The sequence below is a fragment of the Ailuropoda melanoleuca genome, chromosome 13, assembly GCF_002007445.2.
Source record: "Ailuropoda melanoleuca isolate Jingjing chromosome 13, ASM200744v2, whole genome shotgun sequence".
Classification (NCBI taxonomy): domain Eukaryota; kingdom Metazoa; phylum Chordata; class Mammalia; order Carnivora; family Ursidae; genus Ailuropoda; species Ailuropoda melanoleuca.
Window position 1 is genome coordinate 72,558,007 of NC_048230.1, and position 22,761 is coordinate 72,580,767.

At 54.0% G+C, this 22,761-nt stretch overlaps 1 protein-coding gene across 2 annotated transcripts in view; it reads right to left on the reverse strand.

The window, feature by feature from the left end:
• Positions 1 to 721: 721 nt before the first annotated feature.
• Positions 722 to 22,761, reverse strand: part of RSPO4 (R-spondin 4) — a 34,541-nt gene continuing 12,501 nt past the window's right edge. Inside the window, exons 2-6 of one of the 2 annotated variants that reach the window (XM_034641829.1) lie at positions 5,492 to 5,680; positions 4,701 to 4,841; positions 3,149 to 3,334; positions 2,412 to 2,488; positions 722 to 1,930 (exon numbers count right to left, since the gene is read on the reverse strand). In XM_034641829.1, coding sequence (XP_034497720.1) covers positions 1,871 to 1,930; positions 2,412 to 2,488; positions 3,149 to 3,334; positions 4,701 to 4,841; positions 5,492 to 5,680 — 653 coding nt within the window. In that variant the 3' untranslated portion in view covers positions 722 to 1,870. Of the gene's footprint in view, positions 1,931 to 2,354; positions 2,489 to 3,148; positions 3,335 to 4,700; positions 4,842 to 5,491; positions 5,681 to 22,761 lie in introns of those variants that run through there. The other variant, XM_034641830.1, reaches the window with a different exon arrangement.

The following is a 22,761-nucleotide window of genomic DNA, read 5'->3' on the forward strand; positions in this document are numbered from 1 at the left end:
AGTAGTTAGCTCTCCCTGTCTGCCCCCCCAATTTCTTCACAATCAGGAGGCCTGGGGTAGGGTGCTGAAATCTGAATTTTTAAAAAAGCGCCCCAGAGGATGCTGTTGGGCCACCCAGATTTGGGTAACGGATATAATCTAGGCATGTCTCCTTTTCATTCATCAGATTGGGGGGGACTGAGGCCCAGAAAGAAAAAGTGGCTTGGCCTAGAGCCCGCGGACAGCTGGTGCCAGGCTGGGACTCAAACCTGGGCCCCCAATGTTGAGGCCACTCTCACCAGTAGCCTGGGGTATTCAGATGGCTCCTTGGGATGGTCACACCTCCTGGGTGTCCCTGGCCCCTCAGACATGTCAACCAGAGCACAGATGGGTTCCTGGGGCCACTTCTGTGATTCATGGGGCGAGAGGCCTGGGGGTAGGGAGCACAGTGCTGCTGTCTTCTGCCTGTGGCTAAGCCCCCTTCTTCAGAGAATCCTGGGGGTGGGGGCTGAGGGTCCCTCCTCTTCTTTCAGCACCCCCTGTGTCCCCAACCCTCCCCCCCCCACCCCGTCCTCTCAGCCCTGAGCCCTCCAGGGAAAACCACCCACGTGGTTTAGAATCACTTACTCCAAACTCACCAGCGTCTCACGGTTTTATAACACCCACCCAATGCCCAGGAAGCGCTTGCAAATTTCTTTTTTCTTTTCTCTTTATTAAAAAAAAAAAAAGTCGGGGTCTTGAAACAACCACAATAGAGCATTTCAGAGGCACAAACTTTTGCAGAGGAGAAGCTGGTGGTCTGGCCAGGCGAGGAAGGGCTGCAGCTGTCCTCAGAGAGGTGAAGGGGAAGCAGGAAGGCGGGTGGGTTTTTGGGGGGGGCGTCAAGGGGCTGTGCCCGAGAGAGGGAAGCCTGAGGGTGGGCCCTTTCTTGGAGTTCGAGGGGTGCTGCTTCCTCACCTGGAGCCTTTCTTCCAGCCTGCGGAACCCCTCTTCCCCAGGCCACCCCGGGGCCTCTTGGGCCTTGGCCTCTCAATGCTCCTAGCTGTTGGACCGTCTGAGTTCAGGCCAGCCAGTCGTGCCAAGGCAAACTGGGAACACCCCTTCCTGGGGACTCAGGGAGGCCAAGCAGGGGTGGCTAGGTACCATGATGGTGGAATGACGGCAGTGAGAACACACGCACTTCTGAGCTAAGTCGTACTTGAGACTCCCCGATGTTCTTTCTTCCCGCCTGGCATGTGGGGTTGTCACAGTGAAATGCAAGTGCTCAGCGTTCAGTGCTGGTGAGGGGGAGTGGAGGAATCTTCCCTTGCTCCTTCTTCATCACCTCCCCAGAGGCTCCCAGAGTTTCCTGTGGATATGCTGCGCTGGGCAGCCAATAAGTAGAAAGCCTAGCACGTGGGTTTCCTGGGTGACCTTGGGCAAGTCCCTGCTTGGGCCTCAGTTTCCCCATGGGTACAAGGGGCAGGAGGCTCCAGGGTGGGGAACAGAGGAGCTTGGATAATCTCAAAATTCCTTTCGGCTTCGATGGGCTCCTCTGGGCTGGGCCCATGGTTCCCCCGGGATGACAGTCCCGTGGGATGCAGTGCTTGAACCCCCAAAGGACATGGGAGTACAGTCAGCTTGGGGAGAGGGGGCAGGGAACCACGAGGGGGGGCAGTCACCGGGCACCGAGGGCAGACTCTGTGGCCACAGGCAGGCACAGGGCTGGCTGTCCAGCCAGAGGCCCCATCTGTGTCCAGACAGGGCATGGGGAGCCCCCCAGATCCTCTTCCAGGGGGTTCCCATGGGAGCCCGAGACCGAGCTGTGGAGATGGCCTCCAGGGTTTGGCCTGAGCAGGGGGCCCTCGCAGCCCCGGGTTCCGGGGTCTCCTCTGAAGCAGGAGCAGGGCCGTCAGGACTCTTGCAGCCTGCCTGGACCATGGCCTGGGCTCCGCGCGTGGAAACCCCTTCTCTGTGAACGTGGGGTCAGGACAAGGTCAGGGAAAGGCCTAGGGAAAGACGTTTGCTTTCTTTAAGCAGTAGAGACAACAGCAGGGAGCCAGGCACAGAGGGTTGGTCTCTCAGAGTGTGCGTGATAGTGCGTATGTGTGCGTGCGTGCGTGCATGTGTGTGAGAGAGAGAGAGAGAGCAGGACACAGGGAAGAATAGGAAGGAAAGCGGGAGAAAAGGAAAAGAAAGGCAGACAGATAAAAAGTTAAAGAGAAAGAAGGGAAAGGACAGGAGGGAGGAGAGACAGAAGGAAGAGCAGGAATAAAGGAGAGAGCAGGAAAGGCAGAAGGACACAGGGAGGAAGAGAAGGGTGGGGAAAGAGGAGGATACAGTCCCAGCAGCGGCAGCAGGAGGGGGAGGGGAGGGGAGCTGCAGGCTTGGGGTGGGGGGGCTGCAGGCTGCAGGCCTGGGGGGGCTCCTCAGGCCGGCGGGCGGGGCCTCACGTCCAGCGTGCGGTCCAGCCTCCTGTCCTTGCGCGGGCGCCGGTCTCTCCGGCCCTTCTTCTGGCCAGGGTTCCTCTCTGCACCGAGAGCACAGGGCATGGTTTCTAAAGCCAGCGCGGCTGGGGAAAGCCCCTCCATCCACGTGTTTTTGAACACTCGCCCGTCACTGAGCACCCCCAGGCTGCCAGCGTGGGGCCCGCCAAGAGATCAGATGGCTTACTTGGGCTTTGTTGAGAGTTGGGGTCCCCTCTTGGAAAGTTGCCTCTCTGGCCCCCGACCTTAGCTCTTACGTTTGCCCTGACTCATCTAAGTGTCCCAACGTGCGTTGAACCCAAGTGTGGCCACGTGGGGAAATTTCTTTTATTTCTCTTTTATATGACTGATTTTTTAAAAAAATGACCTGTGCAAGGGGATTACATTATCCATGAACTTTGGAGTCATAAAGAGGGCGCTCTGAAATCCTTGTTTTAAAAGGGAGGCGGTCATTCTGAAAGGGCAGAGAAGTCCTGATGAAGGCAGGCACATATCCCTCCCGTAGCTGGGACTGACCCTGGCAGGGAAGCCTGCCTTCGAAAGGACACCAGGGAGGGCAGGACTTAACCCACGGGAAGGTATGGCTCATCTTGGACTTTCGGGCTGCCCTACGGGGGCTATTTGGGCAGGCGATGTCCCCAGCCCCCCAGCGCCCCCCCCAGGGCCCCTGCCTGCTGCAGCCCCGAATGCCAGCCGGTGCTCACCTGCTGGGCAAGGCCTCTGGATGGGACACTTCCTTGACTCCGACAGCACCTGGCAGGTTGCCGCCTCCTCCGGCCCGGCCCGTCCCGCCTCCCGCACCCGGGTCTCCAGGCCCCAGGCCGAGCCACATGTCTTCCCGTTGTGCGTGCAGGGGCTCCAGCTGCCCCAGGGGCCCAGCTCACATTCTTCTGTAGGATGGAGAGAGGGACAGACAGACAGACAGATCAGGTCAGCTGGCAGGGAGTGTCCTGCAGATCCCAGGGCAGGGTCAGGGGTCCTGAAGACATCAGCTCTCACAAGGAGCAGAGCGGAGACACTTCACTATCTATTGGTGATGATGGGAAGGGTGCCAGACTAAAGCATCCCGGGCCAGAGGCAGGAGTGACCGCTGGCTTTAGAGGGGAAGGCTTCCTGGAGGAGGTGACAGAGGAGCTAAAGGGAGAGGAGGCGATCCAGGAAGCAGGGTGCAGGCAGGTGTGCACAGCCCCGGGGCCTGGCGACCTTGTCTGAGGGAGGGCAGCTAGAGTGGGGGCAGGGGGAAGGCTGCGAAGGGGAGGGTAGGCCAAGAGGCCAGAAGGTCTCCTGGGAGACCCTTAGGGCCAGGACATCCTTTGACCTTGATCATGTGCCTGGGATGGGCTGTGGAAAGCGGAAGCTATGCCGTGCTATTGTGAAGCAAAACGAGGTCATGGGACAAGAGAGTTCTCAGTAGGAAACAATTTCGAAATACATATAAATGTATATATGCTTTCATGAGTCCCTGAGAGGTAGGCAAAGAATAGGGCAGCTATTAATTCCCCCATTTTGCAGATTAGGCCACTGAGGCCTAGAGCAGGTAAGGGGCCTGCTAAGGGAACAGAGAAGGGGCTCCACATCAGAACACGGCAAGTGTTTAAGATCCACTTGGGCCCAGAAGCCGGGTCTCCAGACCTGAGAACAGTGGTCCTTCTGCTAGATGTGTTCTTTGCTAAGCAAGGGCTGAGCGCCTCTGGTGTGCCTTGTGCTGTGCCAGGCGCTACGCGGCAGTGGGCAGAGACAGACCTGGCTCTGACGCCCGGAGTGCACCACCCAGAAATGTCAGGCTGGAAGCGCAGCGTGCTTGTGCGGTAGTGGGGGCAGCACAGGCAGCTGCCGGAGCCCAGAAGAGGCATGGGTCCCAGGGGCCTAAGGGACCCAGAAGGCTTCCTGGAGCAGGAGACTCCTGACCTGACGCTTGAAGGAGGGGTGGGGAGATTAGCCAGGCTCAGGGAGGGGCAAAAGGGAGACGTGAAAAGGATTTGAACCCAGGTCTGTCTGATTCTAAAATCAGTGCTCTTCCTGTGAACTCCGGGGCCTCCCTCGGTAATAGCCACAGAGCTGACGTCACTAGTGATAGCGACCGTAATAATGGTGCTCACGGTGGCTCCAGTGCATTGAGGGTCCCTGTGCATACCTGATGTCACCTGTTGGGCCTCCCAGCACCACGTGACATTCTCCTATGGTTCTTCCAGGTCCCCTGACAGCCCTCACCAGCCCCGCAAGGGAAGGAGGCAGGGCGAGGAGGCCCGCACTCACCCTGGCACTCCCGTGTGCTGGGCTGGGCCGCGGTGCCCAGCGGGCAGGTGGGCAGACACTTCCCCTTGTACAGGAAAAACCGCCTCTTGCACTGGATGCAGAAGTCCTGGCTGAAGCAGCTCTCACACGTGGCCCCGCATTCTGCAAGAGAGCCGGCATCACCCCTGGTGAGAGGAGCTGCCCAGAAGGGGGCCCTCTGTGCCTGCCTGAGGTGGAAAGGCCTTCGAGCAGCCTGAGCTCTGCAGCACCGGGGTCAGGATTCAGTCTCCTTTGAAGCCCACACCTGTGTGGGAACTGCATTGGAGAGCTCCCTTCTTCATCTGCACTGGGGTCAAGATTCCCTTTCTCATTTGAGCCAAAGCTCAGAGAGGGCAAGTGACTTGTCTAAAGTCACACAGCAAATCTGGGCTGTGAGTGAGGACTTCCTGCTGCATTTCCATCAAAGCTCAAATGTGGTCATGATTTCTGTCAGGTCACAATGAAAATTAGAGTTAGGACACCTTTTCCTATTTGAGCTAGGCCCAGAGAGGGTGAGTGACATGCCCAAGGCCACACAGCAAATTAGGCTAGATAGAGGTGAAGGGTTTTCTGCTCTATTGTGCTGAGACCAGCGGGGGCACTGACTTGCTTAGTTAGGGCTTCTGAGCCAGCCTGAAACCGAGCAAGTATCTGAGAGTCTGGGCTCAGGCACGCGCCACTTGTCCTGCGGCCGTGTTGGGGTGAGAGGTGGGATGCGAGCCAGAGGTCTCGGGAGCCCAGCGCTAGCACAGGACGAGGGAGGAGCCACGTACTTTTGCACCTGTTGACCTCTTGGCCGCGGACGCCGAAGTAGCCGGAGGGACAGTCATGCACGCACTTGCCGTACTGGCGGATGCCTTCCCGGCGGATGAACAGGAAGAGTCTCTGCTGGCAGGTGGAGCAGCCATTTTCCTCTGAGCAGATGACACAGCCGGTGCAGTTGCCCCCCGGACCAGTGCCCACTGCCAGCCAGACCAGGGTGGACGGTGGGGGACAGTGGGAGAGAAATAGTCAAACCGTATATGTGAGCAACTCGGACTGTGTCATGAGGCATATTAGCTGAACACATGGCCACCCAGACAAACCACTACATTTCCCAGACCCCAATCTGGCCAAGGGGGTATAAGCTAGAGCAGTGTGTGCAACTTCTAAGAAGCTGCCTTAAAGGGCAGGGACATGCCCTTTGTCATCCCCGCATCCTTCCCGATGGGTGGAATGTGAACACAATGGCTGGAACACATGCAGCTACTTTGGATCATGAAGTGGGAACCATGTGTTGAGGATGATAGAGAAATAAGAAAAAAGAGCCCGGGTCCCCGAGGAGGGTAGAACCGCTATACCAGCCCCGGTCTGTCCGTGTAGACTTACAGGAGAGAAAAATCACTGTTTCATTTAAACCATTGTTATTTGGAGTTTTCTATAACTCACAGGCAAACTTAACCTTTACGGAAATAGTGTGTATTTTTCAGTGTGTGTGTGGGGGGGAGGGGTGGGCTTGCATGTGGGGGTGGGGGAGACCCTCGTCCTCCTGCATTGTTTCTGAACAAGACTCCCTCCCTCCAGTCACCATTATCAAATGCTCCCAGAGTCATCAATATAGCGGGCTGAGGGGAGGAAACTTTTGTTGCCCCAGAGCAGCAACCAGAACCCAAAGCTGGGAAGAAGGAGACAGAGAATACCCTAGAAAGAGAGCCTCTCCAAGGCTCTAGGGCATTGCTGCTATCCTGACCATCACCTGATTAAGCCTACCACTTAGAGAGACGGGCTCATGGGAGTTCGGAGTTGTCAGCCTGGGGCGGGGGTGGCTGGCTGTGGCTTTCCCTCGTTCCCAATCCCCAAAACCAACCGAGAAGAGAGGCAGGGTGCCCCTTACAGAGACAGGGTGCCTGCAACAAGTGGTGTAGCCAGCTTCTCATGCCCCAGTTGGGCATTCACTTCTGTTGCAGCCCTGCAGCCCTGCCCCTTCCCATGCCTCTCTGAGCAGAGAACAGAGGCCAGGAGAGAGAAGGGCAGAGCTGAGAGGAGAAGCAGCAGCGGGACACACTGTTGTCTTTCACGGCAAGCACGAGGGGCTTCTCAGCAGCAAGGGACCCTTAGAAGTAGCCGGGCTTCAGTGCTGATGCTGCGGCCTCACCCAAGCAGGCTGGCTGCTGGCAAGTGTCCCAGCAAGAGGCGGTGGGGAAAACCACTGCAGGTAGGAGCTGGGGAGAGTCAGAAAGTGCCCGGGTGTCGTGAAGGACCGAGCAACTTCTTAGAGGCAACTGGGGACACGTTAAACTGTTCCGCGTTTATACCCCATCCAGGTCAGACCGTTTAATAAACCAGTAACACACCCTGGCTCCCCTGAGCCCACAGCCACCCAGCATAGGACATTCTTGACTCTCCAGCTCTGCCCCCCACCCCACTTTCTATTGGTGCTTTATCTGCCTTTTAGAGAAATTCCCCATTGTGTGAGGACATGGAGAAGGGCAAATCCTGGTCCCCTTTCCCCCCCAGAACAGAAACCAAGGAAGTCCAGCCCTTCTTCAAGTTGGCAGTGATGGGCAGTGACCAATCAGATACTCATTCCTGTGACCTCAAGTCCTGGGAGTTGGACAAAAAGAGTGAGGGGCTATGTGAGGATGAGGGTCATGGTGAGGTGTGCCCAGACCAGTCTGGGCCTTTTCTGCTTCCCCGCCCTCCCCCTCTGGGATGGGTCCTGCCATTTCTCCAAATCTGATCTCCGGATTCCTGGATCCTGTGAACCCCCCACATCCTGCTGGTCACTCCCGTTGCTGCGGCTTTCACCTGAGAGCCCTGACTGGTCCAGCGGGCTCACGAATGCCCCTGGGAAGAGAAACAGCCACAGAAGAGCAGAGTAAAGGTTGTGTATTTCCAAAGCTGTAGCCCCACAGGGACCTGAGGGTAAAGAGAGAGAGTGTGATGTCATAACAGGGATCCCAGGGCTGGAGAGAGAACATCAACTCAGAAGTGAACAGAGCCCAGACCTCCCACCCAATGGGAAACAGGTTCAATGCTGATAAGACAGAATTACTATTATGGCAAGGATGAGAAGAAACTTTCCCTTCTGATGGGAGTGTAAATAAGCCCTGGAGAAAAATCCAGCAACATCTAGTAAATTTGAGAACGTGCCTTTTCTGAACACAGCGATTTGGCTCGTGGTGTAAGCCCTAGAGCAGGGCTTTTCAAACTCTTGTATCAGCCTCTCCTACAGGTCCTGTTACAACACACAGCGCTGGGTTCCACCCCGAGTGTCTGCGTGTCTGCCTGAGTAGATCTGAGGCGGAGCTGTGCTCTCAGAACGACAGGCACAGAGAAACTCTTGTGTCTGTGCCCAAAGAAACATGAGCAGAGATGTTCGCTGCAGCATCATTTAATAGCAAACATCTATAAACACCTGTCCATCAAAAGAAGAAAGAAGCTCCCTGGGGTGCAGTCCCATACCTCAGCCATATACCACATATAGGACCCATGATGCATGACTGAGGCGGAATTGCAGCTGTCCTCACAGATACCTCTCAGAGACAATGCTGACAGCGAAAATGCAAAGTGCACAATGAATCATAGAGGAAGAAGCCATTTGTATAGAGTTCAAAGCCCTGCCCAAATGAGACTCTGGGACATGTATGATACTAATATTTGTATTAAGAGTAGAAGATGCAGGGGCGCCTGGGTGGCACAGCGGTTAAGCGTCTGCCTTCGGCTCAGGGCGTGATCCCGGCGTTCTGGGACCGAGCCCCACATCAGGCTCCTCCGCTATGGGCCTGCTTCTTCCTCTCCCACTCCCCCTGCTTGTGTTCCCTCTCTCGCGCTGTCTCTATCTCTGTCGAATAAATAAATAAAATCTTTAAAAAAAAAAAAAAGAGTAGAAGATGCAAGGGACTGATAAACATCGAATTCAGGATGTGGCTCCTCCCAGGCAAGAAGTGGGGAAAGGTACGCAAATGTTCATTGTGGTTTTTATTCTTGACTGTAGGTTTGAAATACTTTACAATAAAAATATATTTACAAAAATGTTTAGCTTCTATTGTGTGGGGGGCTTGGGGGAAGGCTGGGGGAGGGAAGAGGACTATCTTCTACTCCTACCTCTCCCAGCTTCCTTCCCCAAGCCCTGGCCCATCCTCAAGCTGACGTTTGGGGGAGGAGAAGGTGACAGAAGTTCTGAGAGCCGTGGAGACCTGCAGCCATGAGCCCTATGTTAGTTATGCTCCCAGGTCCGTTCTCTCCTAAATAAGGGAACCCTTAGGTTTAGCCAAAGGCATGGCTTCCAAGAATAAAGACTACATTTCCCAGGCTCCTTTGCAGAGGTATAAGATGCGGTGCCTAAGTTCTGACCAATCGGCTTCAAGGGGGAGTGTCCCGTGCCACACTCTGGGAATGACCTTTAAAGAAGGGCGGCTCTGCTTTCCTGCCCTTTTTCCTCTGCCCGTGGGATTGCGGACTTGGACTTGGAAGCCGGAGCCAGGGGCGATGCAGGGGGCAGAGGGACCTGGCAGAGAGGCCGTGGCGCGGCCATGCTAACCCAGGGCTGTCTACCTCAGATTCTTGAATAGGAGAGGGAGGAAAGTGTCGCCCCTCTTGTTTAGGCCAGTGGAACTTTCTTTTCTTTACTTTTTTAAGATTTATTTATTTATTTATTTGACAGAGAGAGACAGCCAGTGACAGAGGGACCACAAGCAGGGGGAGTGGGGGAGGAAGAAGCAGGCTCATAGGGGAGGACCCTGATGTGGGGCTCGATCCCATAACGCTGGGATCACGCCCTGAGCCTTAGGCAGTAACAACGCTGCCACTCAGGCGCCCCAGGCCGGTGGAACTTTCTGACAGATACTGAAGACTGCATGAGCATGGCTGATGCTGTGGGCTCTTCAGCCTCGCAGGTGGGCACAGGGTGACGTCAGTGGAGACCAGGGTACCTCTCCTCAGTGCCTTGGTGCTATGTAATCCTGCTGGACCTGAGATGCGGCCCCACAACAAAGAGCAAAGGGACCCTCGCTTGGCTTGAGGTGATCTCTGCCATCCGGCGGAATAGGAGTTCGAAGTAGAAATTAGGTTCAGTTAGAGAAAAACAGAATAACATTCCCTGCAACTGAGTGTGTGGACAGAGACTCACAGCCGGCATGGGTGTCCTTGCCCACTTTGCAGATGAGCAGATAGGCTCAGGGAGGTGAGAGGTGCTCCCAGGGTCCTGCAGCATGCATGGAGGCGGGGACCCCGTCAGCCAGCCTCCACTGCCCACTTGGAGCATTCGTTCAGGGCTCCTGTGTGTCAGGCCGAGCCTGGGGCGGTAGGGATGAGCCATGCACGGCCCCCCGCCATCACGGGACCTCACAGCTGGTGGGAGGCCTGAAGCCCACAGGAGTGGCTGAATGGTAACACAGACGGGACAAAGCAAACTCTTTCTCACCGGTCTCTGGCAAGAGCTTAGGAATCATTCAGCCCGACCCCTGCAGTTGCTCTGGGGATCCTGAGGCCACAAGCGGTGGAACCTTCCCCAAGGTCAGGGGGCCAAATGGCAATGAGAGCTACAGCATTATTTGTACAGTGACGTTTCAACAATGCTGAAGACGGAAGAATCTGATAAGGAGCCTCCCCTGACCTCGGATGGTGTGTGTGTGTGTGTGTGTGTGTGTGTACACGAGTGTGCATGCAGGGGATGGATCTCAACTGACTTCTTTCAAACTCAGGTGTTTGAAGAGATAGCTTTGCCTCCTTTCGCGTGCTTGTTCCTGGTGGTGGGCTAGGGTGCCCTCTAGTGCCTCTATGTTGTAATGTCACCTCTGACTTTCAATTCGGACGGCCTCACTCTGGCTTTTCATCACATCTCTGTAACTTGTTGGAAAGAGCAATGCTATTTCTTTCCTCCCCAAGGTCATGGGTGTAGAGACTTGAATGATAATCCTATGAATAATAAGTGATGTCCATGAGAGTTTGTATAATGATGCTTTAGAAAGATCCAAACATAGGGGCGCCTGGGTGGCTCAATTGGTTAAGCGTCTTCCTTCTGCTCAAGTCATGATCCCAGGGTCTTGGGATCAAGTCCTGCAGCAGGGTCCCTGCTCAGTGGGGAGTCTGCTTCTCCCTCTGCTTCTTCTCCACCCCCTCCAGCTTGTGCTCTCTCTCTCACTTACTCTCTCTCAAATAAAGTCCTAAGAAAAACAGAAAGATTCAAACATGATAGTTCTTAAACTTGACTGTGCGTAAGAATCCCCAGGGGGTCTTGTAAGGTGTCTGGTTCGGGCCCAGGAATGTACGTTATAATAAGTCCAAAATAAATGTAATAGGTATTTTGGATGTGTCTTCCCTGCTCACCATCTCCTTTTCCTGACAACCAGACCTGGCAACCATGCTTGAATTGCATGACCCTGTCCTTTGGCCAATGGACAAGTGGCCAGTGGACAGACTGAACTAGGGACTGATGGCTCTTCCTGCCTGGTCAATTAGACCATCTGTCTTGAGAATTTTAACTTCGGGCCAGCAGTCACTGGTCTGGGTTGGCCTCTTGATCTAAGGACATTTGCAGGAGGGCAGGGTAGTGCCCATGTGTGAGAAGATTCGGTGGGCACTAGCATCTGTGGCCCCTCTCTCTGCTAACAGAGACCCCATCCGTCTGTACTCTCTGACTTCGAGGTTCATGTGGAGTCTTTCCAGCCAGATGCACTTCACCCCAGGTCCTCTTGACTGTAGTGGTTGGTTCAGACATAGGCACACGTCTCAACAAGATCTAGTCTTGAGATTTTTTTGGGGGGCGTGGTTAATGTGTGTGTGTGTGTGCACACACATATGCACGTACATGAATTTTCTTTTCCACTCTATTTGGATTAGGAAGATGTAAACGAGAGCCATTGGGCACCACATGACAGAACGGTGTCCCGAGAATGGAGGCCACAAAGCAGCAGCAGAGCTAAGAGATTGTGTGTGCACCTGGATTCACCCCTGAGAGGGTCCTTAAATTCTCTTCTTTTCTCAAGACACTTTGGGTTAGGTTTTCTGTCACTTACAACCAGAGACTCCTGACTAATATACAGAAGCAGAGAGAGAAAGAAACACATCATATGCAGAGAGAATAAAGCAACAAGAAACCTCATGGACCCCAAAAGGCAAAGTTTCTGACCATCATCTAAGCCCAGGTTCCAGTTCCCTCAAGGCCAAGGGACCTGGAGCCCCAGCCACCCAGCCTGCCTACCATGGTTCCCAATGGGCCTTGGGTTTTAGGGAACATGCTTTGAAAGCCCCTCACTTCTTTTATACCTCAACTGTCTCCTGGCCTTCATCACTGGCCTCTCCCAGCTCAGGTGCACATTTCTAAATGAAAGCATTCGAGCTCTACCTGCAACCCCCTGGGTTTTCAGGGGGCATCAGAGGGGATGGCACCCCATGTGATTTCCTTTATCAGTTGTCTCCCATGATCACAACCATTCTCCTCCACTCAAAATACCAGGCCCCAAGCGCATGGCCCTGTTTTACTCCAGTGGGTGGATGGGTTTGGAATGACATCTGAGTCACTTCGTCTTTCCCCAAGCAAATGACAGTGGAATGGATCACATCAGGCTTGGCAGTTTCCAAAGGGACGCAGGCTTATAGCAATTCTGAATGCGTGCGCTAGCCCGGGGTTGAGCGATCCGTTCATCCATCCATCCATCCATGCCCCCAACCAAAAGTACTCTGCGTCAGGCCCAGTGCGAGGGGCTCTATGGTTATGTGCTTCGGGGGGCAGCTGTGTGATCACGGGCAAAGTGCTTTAGCTCTCTGAGCTCACTCTAGTGTAAAAGGGGGTGATAAGGCTTATCTTGCAGGGTTGTTGTAATTAAAAGAGACGGTTCCTGGAAAACTCTGGGCTTTGAGCCCGGCACAAAGCAGGCCCCCCCATACGCTGGATACACTGTGGCTATTGTTGTCACATTGAAGCGATGACCTGTTCTGTGCCTTCAGAAATCTAAGGACATGCGTTATGGTGCAGGTGCCCAGGTTCCAACCCTGGCTCCACCACGCATGGAGTGACCTTGGACCAGTACCCTCATCTCTGTGGGCCTCAGTTTCCCCATCTGAAAACCTGTGGTAGCAATTCCTACTCTCATGGGCCTTGATAGGAGGTGTGTGCGAACAAAACAGCGAGTGCCTGGCACATAGTATGTGCTTCTTTATCAATGTAAGGTCAAGTTCCTTTCCTGCTCCCTCACTGTCATGGCCCATGGAGGGATGTCAGGCCCCACTTGGACCCTCTTCCCTTTCACAGGTGAGCAAACAGAGACCAGAGGTGCTCCTGGTCAGCAGGGCCCAGGGAGATGGTCTTTAGGGCCGCCATGAGAAGGAGTATTGGTCTTGGGTGAAGGGCGGGTTTATCCTTTCTGTTGGGATCAGGGAATGACCTGTGTCTGCCAACAAGGGTTCCCAACCTCCGGGTGACCCACAGCCTGAGAACAACCCCAGGCACCTCATAGCAATAGGAGTCAACACCGCAACGTTTGCGAGGGATCTCTGTATTTTTTCCATTTGGGGATTTCGAGTGGATTCAAGGTCATCTCTGCTATATCATGCCTCCACCCACCCTCAGCCTGCAGAGCTTTCTGAAGGGGGTCAAAAGGCAGAGGGTGACATCTAAGACCCCAAAGATTACATGTTCTCCCAGACAGGTTCACGTCCTCAGCAGCCCACAGCGAGTCTGTCACCGAAAAATCCGTAATACCCAAGTTGAGAAATCCACCCCCACACTTAAAACAAAACAAAACAAAACAAAGCAAAACAAAACAAGAAACAAACAAAAGAACCCTAATTTGGATAGATGGCTGACATTAAAAAAAACAGATTTCACATAAAAAGCTGGAATTTGGACCTCTCTGGAAAAAATCCGAGTATCTACCAACACTGGGCCTGCATTCCCATAAGGCAATGATTGATTGAAGTTACACAGTTGGGCACAGGCTCGCCAGGCTGCCCCACCATTCCCTTTAATGATCCCCGGCACTGAGGGCAAAGGTCGGCTGCCCTGTATTATCATCTTTGAGCCTCCGTTTATCTCACACCCACCTCACTCACTGGTGTTAGGAGGCAATGTAGAGCAGGGGTTCTCAAACATGGGGGGCATGCATCCGATTCACCTTGGACTTGTTAAAACACAGCTAGCTGGGTCTCCCCCATGGGCTGGTCATTTGGTGGGTTTGGGCCGGGTTTGAGAACGCGCACTGCTAACAGGTTCCCAGGGGCTGCTTGTGCTGGTGGTCCTGGGACCACACTTGAAGCCTGGAGTCGGATTAAGAGCCAGACTATGTGGGTTCAAATCCCAGTTCTGCACCTTATCCTTGCCCATGTGACCTTGAACTTGTGCCTTAACCTCTCTGGGCTTCTGTTTTCCCACCTGTAAAATAAGCGTCATACTGGCTGACCTTCCAGGGGACGTTGTGAGGACCCCAGCAGGCCTGACACCGACCAGGGCTCAGGATCATTCCTATCGCCACCTGCCACGCATCTGGGGAGTCTGTGATTTGGGACTTGCTTGGGCAATCAGTGCAGAACTTTTTATTTTGATGTCAACATTTTTGGGGGGTGGAGTTTCTTCCTAATTGGGGTGTGCCCAGGGAAGTGCGCCTAGCATGAGAACATCGTGTGTCATGGTTGACTGAGGATTTAACACAGCTGTCCCCGAAGGTCTCCCTGGGGGGTGTGAAGGATGGGGATGGAGAGAGACTGCTGCCCCTTGCCCCAAGGCCATGCGACCTGAGGAGGGCCAGTCCCTGCCCTGAGTCCTGCTCTGTCCCTGGGAAGGATCCAGAACCATGGTGGAAATGAAGGGGCATGCAGAGAGCGCTGGGCAGTGTGTCCTCTGATCCTCGCCTGGCAGTGGGGGACACATGTCACTGATGACCAAAGGAAATAAACAACATCTGGGCTCCCGCCTGTCCACTCAGGCCACCACATATGGGAGGCAGTCACTGCCACTAAGCTAGCTCAGGGGAGCCCGCGGCACATCCCTGACTGGGGGGCAGATTGCACCATCCCCGGCAAGGGATGGGCCCTGGAGAGGACTCCCAGCCTGTAGTCTCCCACGGGGTGCAGGGCTAAAGGTCTTCATCCCCCCAGCCTCTTCTCAGTACCCAGGGGGGATCCTAGATGGCCTCACATTCAGCAGAACGTTGGGGTGGTCTTGGTTTTGGAGGCTGACAAACCACCACTTCCTGGCTGGGTGAGCTTAGGCAAGCAGTTTCACTACTCTGAATCTCAGTCTCCTCTTCTGCAAAATGGGGACAATAGCAGCAACCAGCTCCCAGACACTTGTCTGAAATGACATGAGCTCATCCATGCAAAGTGCTTAGCACAACCCATGGCAGACAAACGGACACTATTTATTATTCGATATTTGTGAGAGACATGGGAGGCGCCCCAAGTTGCTCCATCGAGGCCCGGGGCACAGTTTGGAGTGCTCTCCTTCAAGTTTCCATAGCTTTGCACTTTGTCCTCAGAGAACTGCAGCTGGGGTGGGAGGGCCAGGTTCACATATTGCAAAGGAAGTTGATGATGTCCCTTTTCCGCCCCTGAAGGGTGAGCCCCAGGAGGGCAGGGAAAAAACCACAGCGCCCCATGCAGACGAGTCAGCACCTTGCTTTCGCTCATCCAAATCATCCTGACAAATACCGCCCCTCCCAGCCTCAGTCTTTTCCAGAGCCGCTCACCACCCCACGTGGAGGTGCTGCAAAATTCACGGGAGGACTACCATCGTACCCATTCCAGAGAGCAGACAACTGAGGCCCAGGGCAGTGCTGCTGCCTGCCCAACAGCACGTAGTAGGAGGTGCAGCAGACAGTCAGCCCCGGGCGGGGTGACTCCAGAAGCCAAAAGCTTCACCTCGAGGCCATGCCGTCTCGCAGGTGCCAGTGTACCCCCTGCCTCCTTCAGTCCTCCACGCTGAACAACACGGCCCCCCGGCCCCCTACTAGGGCCTTGCCAAGTTCCCAGTGCTGTGCTTAGGCCACTGCCTCCCTCCACGTCCATTTGACCTTAACCGAGACAGGAAGTTGGCACGGCTGCCCAGTACAGGCCGTCCGGGGACTGAGCCTGCCTCTTTGGCAGGTCTCCTTCATTCTCCCCTCTGCTGAGCTCAGCCCCGGCACGTGGAGCAGGTTAGCACGTGTGCCTTCACCCCGGGGAGCGAACACCTGTCCCTATTTAGTTCTTCCTTCAGGTCCCTTCCAAACTCTCTGTGAGGGATTTTCCTGGTGCCCCCACCAGGGCTTTGGGAGGCGGGGAAGGGCCTGGCCCCACCCCAGCCACTGATTCGGATCCAGAAGGAATGCTTTACAGACCCTGGGGGGAAGGCAGGATGGAGGGTGGTGGGGAGCCAGGGTTCATACCCATACCTGCTCTTTCCCAGCCCGTGGTGATCCTTTGATTTCAATCCACGTAGAATCGCCTGGCGCTGCTTATGAAAAGCAGAGGCGACGCTGCCTCTCCATACGTGGGTTTGGTTGAAAGCTTATGGCCGTGTGATGGGGCGGCACATGGAGTGCCCGGGGCTCTTGGGTGCAAAGGTAGATTTTGATACTAAAGGTCTGGGGTGGGGTCTGAGATTCGGCTTTTCTACAAAGCTCCCCCGGGAGGCTGATGATGGCTGGTCCCTGACCTCATTTTCAGAATCAAGGAGATTGGCGCTGTTATTACTCCTCGTTATACAGGTGAGCCGACTGAGGATCAAAGGTCAACCCCTGGACAGAGAGGAGCTAGACAGAGTCCCCAGACAGCACCTTGCCCTAGGGGCCTGATGATGCATGAGAGGCCGGGGTAATATTTGCAAGGGCAACCTGGCCCCTCTTACCACTCATGGGAGGGCCTTCCCAAGTAGCCCAATTTGGGGACAGTCCCAAGTTCAGCAAGGCAGGAAGGGGAAGGGCTGGGTTTGTTTGTGCCTGAGTGTGCATGCTGCTGGTACAGTGGTGGGTGTGGGCGGGCAGGGGAAACCCACCTCAAAAGGTTTCTAGTGCTCAGGGTTGAAGCATGAAGTCCCTGCCCTGTGCTGCCCCTGCCTGGCCCTCCTGCTAGGTTCAGAGCAGGCTTCTGGTGCCTGGCACCCCCCCCCCAAACCAAATCTCTGCTTCCCTTTCCCCTAACGAGCCACCCTGCCCCCGGCAGAGGCATTCTGCTCTCCATTAACCACTCATCAAGGGCGGTCACACTTGTGTTCCTCATGGGAGCCCCGCAGGTACAGGGGAAAGCCACATTACTGACCCTCAGAAAAATCATCATTTTTTGTAAAAAAGGATTGCTATCGGATCTCTCATCATTCAGCAAGCCACACGGGGGGTAGGAGCAGCCAGCGGAGACTGGGACTAGGTGGCTCCTCTGATACCCATCTCCCCAGAGCTCGGCTCCCTGTTATCCATGAACATAGATCACCTTGCAGCCGTCCCGAGTGTAAAACTGTCAGAAAATCAGTCTGCCTATAGCATTGGCACAAAACCGTCTTGCATGTGAAAGTGGCATCCTGTTGTCAAGTATGTGAGATCGTGTAAGAAACTGTCATGCCTTGTCCTACATGTGCAATGGTCACAAAATCGTCAAGCAGGTGCAGTTGCCATTCTTTTGAAAAAAAAATATTGAGAAAACAGTTCCTTTTCTCTTTCAGCTACAGGCACAGGTTTTCCATGTGAGTGTCCCTGACAGTTTGCTGCGACGCTTGGAGCCTTTCTTCTGTATGCACCTCCCAGGGATAGTGTGAGGACCAAATGCATTCTGCTCAGAACAGTGCAAAGCAGGTGCTCCAGACACCTCACGCCCCTCCCATGAACGGCGCCTCCCAGCTGCAGGTGTGATTCTCGCTTGCTTACTGCCATAGCCCTAGAGCCGGGCAGGGTAGGTGCCTGGTACACAGTAGTTGCTCAGTGAGGACTTGTCGGCTGGGGTGGACTGAGACAGATTCTGGCTCCTCCCAGTGCTGGCTTTCTGGGGTTTGCTGTGTGACCATGGGCAGGTCTCGTTCTTCTCTGATCCTCTCTAACCCCACTTGGCTGCTGTGAAGTGGCCTGAGACCTGCATGCAAAGTACCTGGGAGTGCTGGGGCTCCGTCAACCCCAGCTGCTAATTCCCATTCCCTCTCCTGGGGCGCTTAGGATTCCCCGTTGCTCTTTATTTGCGGAGGCCTCTCCTGGCTCTTTGGGAGGCTCTAAAACCAGCTCTGGCTGAGTAAGAGGGCGTTTGCCGCAGTTAGGACCTTGGTGGGACATGTCCAGCCAATCTGGAGACCCAGTGCCACATGCCATGGGAGGGGGGCCATGCCCTGGAGAGGATGTGAATGCCAGCATTCCAGGGAAGGGAGGGGAAGCTTTCATTTTGTTATTATTTAAATTCAATTAGCCTACATATAGTACACCATTCGTTTCAGATGTAGGGGAAACTTTCTAAGAGGAACTGGAAAGCCCGGATTCTGAAGATTACTCTGAGAAAGGTCCCAGGTTTGACAGTTCTACAAGCAACCTCCTTTCCTTTGTCCTGCGGGAGTCCTGTGGGTGACAGAGTGCAGGGCTGGGGACCAGGACGGTGGTACCTGTCTCGGCTTGGACTCAGACTCCTTGCATGATCTTGGCAGAGTTCCTTATCGCCCCACCCCTCAGTTTCCCCAGCAGAAGCATAAAGGATTGGTCTTGATAGAGGGCTTTTAAGATATTTTCAGGCAAGGAAGGCTTCTTTTTCCCCGTAATGAGATGGGATATGGGCGCTGAGTTAGTAAGGCAGGTAAGGTTGGAGCTGCTTTGCTGAAACCTGGCTGGGTGTGAGGGTGAGGATCTTGAGTCCGATCCTTTTGGTTCCCGTCACCCACTTCTGGAGGCAGCACCCCCCGGGGGGGGCGCTGGGATCATCTCTAAGGACCGTCCAAGCCTCGAAGTGCCACAGTGCCAATGGCGGGGGGTGGGAGGAGGTGGCAGAGCAGTTAGCTGCACTGGCTGGAGACAAAGACTGGGTTCAAACCTCCACCTAACCTCTCTGAGCCTCAGTTTCCCCATCTGTAAAATGGGGATTCTAACTGTCTTCTTATGTTGCTGTGAAGGTCCAGTAAGTTGGTGAGTGAGACAGTCGGAACAGGGTGTAGCAGACGGTAGGTGACTCATAGTGGGGTATCTGAGCAGTGTGCAGCTCCGACAGGGCCAGACTGTCGCAACAATCCTATGAGGTGCTATTATCTCCTCTTACAGACAAAGAAGTTAAGGCACAGAGAGGGTAAGTAAGTTGCTCAGGATCCCACAGCTGATCAGTGGCAAGCTGAGATTTAAAGCCAGGTAGTCTTAGGAACTGGTGGTTTTATAAATATTAGGGACAATCTAACCCTCAGAACAGGCCCAACATAGACACCCTCCTCACCTCATAAAATTAAGCCCAAGGAAGCTTTGGGTATACGATCAGTGCTCAGCACAGAGAAATCCTGGGGCCCCACTCCCAGTAAGCATCAGGTAAGGGGACCAGGTCTAAAAATCAGGGCTGGTCTTCATGCCAGACCCCGTCCGTGCTCCAGGGACAGCGGCAGCTCCTCTTAGCCAGCACCCTGGGGACCAGGAGGTTCCGAGGGGTGACAGAGTCAAGAATCTAGTTGGGCCTCCAGGCATGGGTTAAGCGTCATCACTGACCCAATGCTGGGTCTGGCCTCTTCCCACAGTCTCCCTTCCCCTCTCAAATCCTAGCAGAAGGGAGAGAGCCCCAGATGTGGACTCTTGTGTCAGACCTTTGGGTCCTAGGGCAAGTTCCTCCCTGTCTCTGAGCCTCAGTGTCTCCATCTGTCAAAACTCTTTGTGCATAAGGGTCCAATATTCATTTATCCGTCCTCCCACGAGGCAGGTATTTCTTGAATACCTGCAATGTACCAGGCCTTTCCTAGACTCCAGGAACATAAGGGTGAAAACAAGAAACAAAAAACCCCCTCTTGTTTGCTTTTATTTGATTTATTAGACAAAATTAAAAGACAAATCACAGACCTGTTGAAAGATTTTGGAAAGATGCACAATATGATTCTAGACTGGAAGGTAAATTTCCCAGGCTCTCTGTCTTTTTCAGCCCTCCTCCCAGTGCCATGCACAGTGCTGGGTACGCCGGGTGCTCTGTAAATGTTTGTTGAATGAATGAATGAACAGGACTTATCTTGCTGCTCCAAAACTGGTGACAAAGGGTGGAAACAGTCTCTGAGTCCTCCCCATCCCTGCCACCGTGTTCTAAAGAGAGCTGCCTCGTGAGTATGAAATTGGGGCCTGACACCTGCCTCAGGGCTTAGTGAGGGGGGCAACTGCCTTTGCACTCCCCCGCCACCTCCCCAGCCTGTGCAAATGGATTTCTTTTCTTTTCTTTTTCTTTTTTTTTTTAAGATTTCATTTATTTATTTGACAGCAAGAGAGACAGAGAGAGAGGGAACACAAGCAGGGGGAGTGTGAGAGGGAGAAGCAGGCTTCCCACTGAGCAGGGGCCTGACGCGGGGCTCGATCCCAGGACCCTGGCATCATGACCTGAACTGAAGGCAGATGCTTAACGACTGCGCTACCCAGGCGCCCCTGTAAATGGATTTCTGAAGAGGATCCCCAAAAATTTCTGAAGAGGATCCCCAAAAATTGTCCCACCAGGGGCTGGGGCAGGGCTGGGTGCTTCCCCACCTCCCTAAACCCAGCTGGGGTGGCAAGAGAATCACTCATCGTTTAGCGGGGACCTGAAGACCATGGAAATGACATTTCATTCCCTGATGGATACACATTTACTGACTCCCCGTGTCTACTGGGGAGAACAGCGAATGAGTGAGAGCTGCTGAAGGGGCCGGAGCAGGCCTGGGGAAGACTGCACTGATACCATTTGTCTAGTTCTCTGCCAAAGGGACTGAAGAAGACAGTTGATCTCGATCCAAGCTGTAGATTCCCAACCCAAGGAGGCAAGAGGCTGTGGGGGCACCAAGGGGTGGTGAGGGAGCTAGGAAGATAGGAAGAAGGAGAGCCCATTCTTCTTCCCCGATAAATCACACTCCTGCCGCAGTGACAACACCTGCGGGGTCGGGGAGCATAAGGGAGGCATAGGAACATTTGGACCTGACCCCCTGCCCTGCTGCTCACTGGTGATGGGGCCCCCAGTTTATTCAGTGCTGAGTGTTGCAAGGCCACAGCAGCACCAGAGAAGTAAGAGACTGCTGTCCCCATCCCTTTTTCTGCTCCCCAACATGCAAGGGAGGGAGAGAGCATGACACATCTCTCCACAGGGCAGATAATGGAGTCAGGAGCCAAGTCAGTGATGGGAAAGGAGAGAGCTTGGAATTAGATCTATGTGTTTAAAATTTAGCACTGGGCTGGGTTTTTTAATGCCAGAAAGCTTAGAGATCTGTCCAAATAATTAAGGACTAGGTTTTAGAGATATAACAGAGAATAAGAAAGAGGGAGAAAAAAAAGCACATGTCATGTTTGCAACCCTCTGTTACATATTCAGTCTCATCAAAGCCACTTACACACAGTAGGCCAAGGGTTGTCATTCTTAATATACAAAGAGCTCCTAGAAATCAATAAGAAAAACAGGAACAACCCAAGGTGGGAGAACGGGTAAAGATATTACAAGTAATTCAAAGAAAAAGACAAATGGGCCGGACACCACAGGAAGATCTGTCCCACCTCACTAATCATTTTCAAAATGAAGATTAAAATAAGAAGGAAATATTACTTGTAACCTATGGGATACAGAAACTGTGTAAGACTGAAGTCATCCAGATCCCCCTTTTGAGAAGGGAATTGGGTAGTGTCTATTAAAGTTTAGAATTTGTAGGATGAGGGTAGTGATGTCATTTTAAAGATGGTGCCCTGATGCCCAGAGAGAGGCAGGCACCGTTTAGAGCCCCCCAGTTGGTCACCAGAGGGCAGGGCTGGAACCCTGGTTACTGGAGAGCTGCCATTGGCCCTTTATCTCCAGCCAGCTGGTCCTGTCCCTTTGGCCTTGTGTACAGTTTGGCCCCTGGCACCCGACTTGGGAGGCTAGGCCTCCTCTGCCCGCCACTGCCCCGGGGCTGAGGATGGCTGGGGCCTGGCTGTTGCAGGGGACACCCCTTCCCCATCAGTTCTCCTCAGTAGTGAGGTGCACAGGGTGGAGGTGGGAGCCCAAGGTTTGTGATCAGACAGGCCTGCTCTCAACTTCCAGGTCCCCACTTACCTGCTGGGACAACTATTTAACCTCAGTTTGCTCACTTGTAAAATGGACACAAACACCCACTCACTGGAAAGCTTGTTCCTTCCTATCGCGGGCCTCTCTGTGCCAGGCACTGTTCTAGGCACTGGGGACACATCAGCGAACAAGAGGGTCCTTCCCCTCCGGAAGTCAGCTTCCTTTTTTTTTTTTTTTAATTATGTTATGTTAGTCACCATACAGTACATCCCTAGTTTTTGATGTAAAGTTCCATGATTCATTACTTGTGTATAACACCCAGTGCACCGTGCAATATGTGCCCTCCTTAATACCCATCACGGCAGTCTGCTTCCTGAAGGAGAGGGCGATTATTTGCAGTAGTGACAGGGAGTGAATGAAAGTCAAGAGAGTGATGGGAGGAGGGTCTGGGCCAAGAACGGCCTGGCTGAGACATACAAGAGAAGTATTCTTGGCCCAGGGACCAGCAAGCATGGAGGTCCAGAGGCTGGAAAGAGCTTGCTATGGAAGAGGGCAGTGGCAGGGCAGAGAGAGCAGTGGCAGGTGAAGTCGGGAGCCCCAGGTGTGTGGGCTTGGAAGCGGTTTGCATGGTCCTGGATCTTCCTAGAAGAAGGTGAGTGTCTGCCTGTGCTCCAGCAGGTGCTGAGGGGGAGGGGGCAGAGGGCAGGAGGGGGAAGGGGCAGGGGGCAGGAGTGGGAGCCAGCCGGGGTGAAGCTGGTGGTTTTCCAGGTGTTCTGGACAAGGCTGGTGGCCGTGGAAGGAGGCAGGGGGTACAGGCACGCTCTGCCGTGGGCTCCAACGAGAATTACAAGGTAAGTGGCCCAGTCCTGGTGTGGCACGTGGTTGGTTCTTACGGATCCGTTACCCAGCCTTAGATCTAAGGAGACCTGATCTGAGAATCCCACAACGGCGT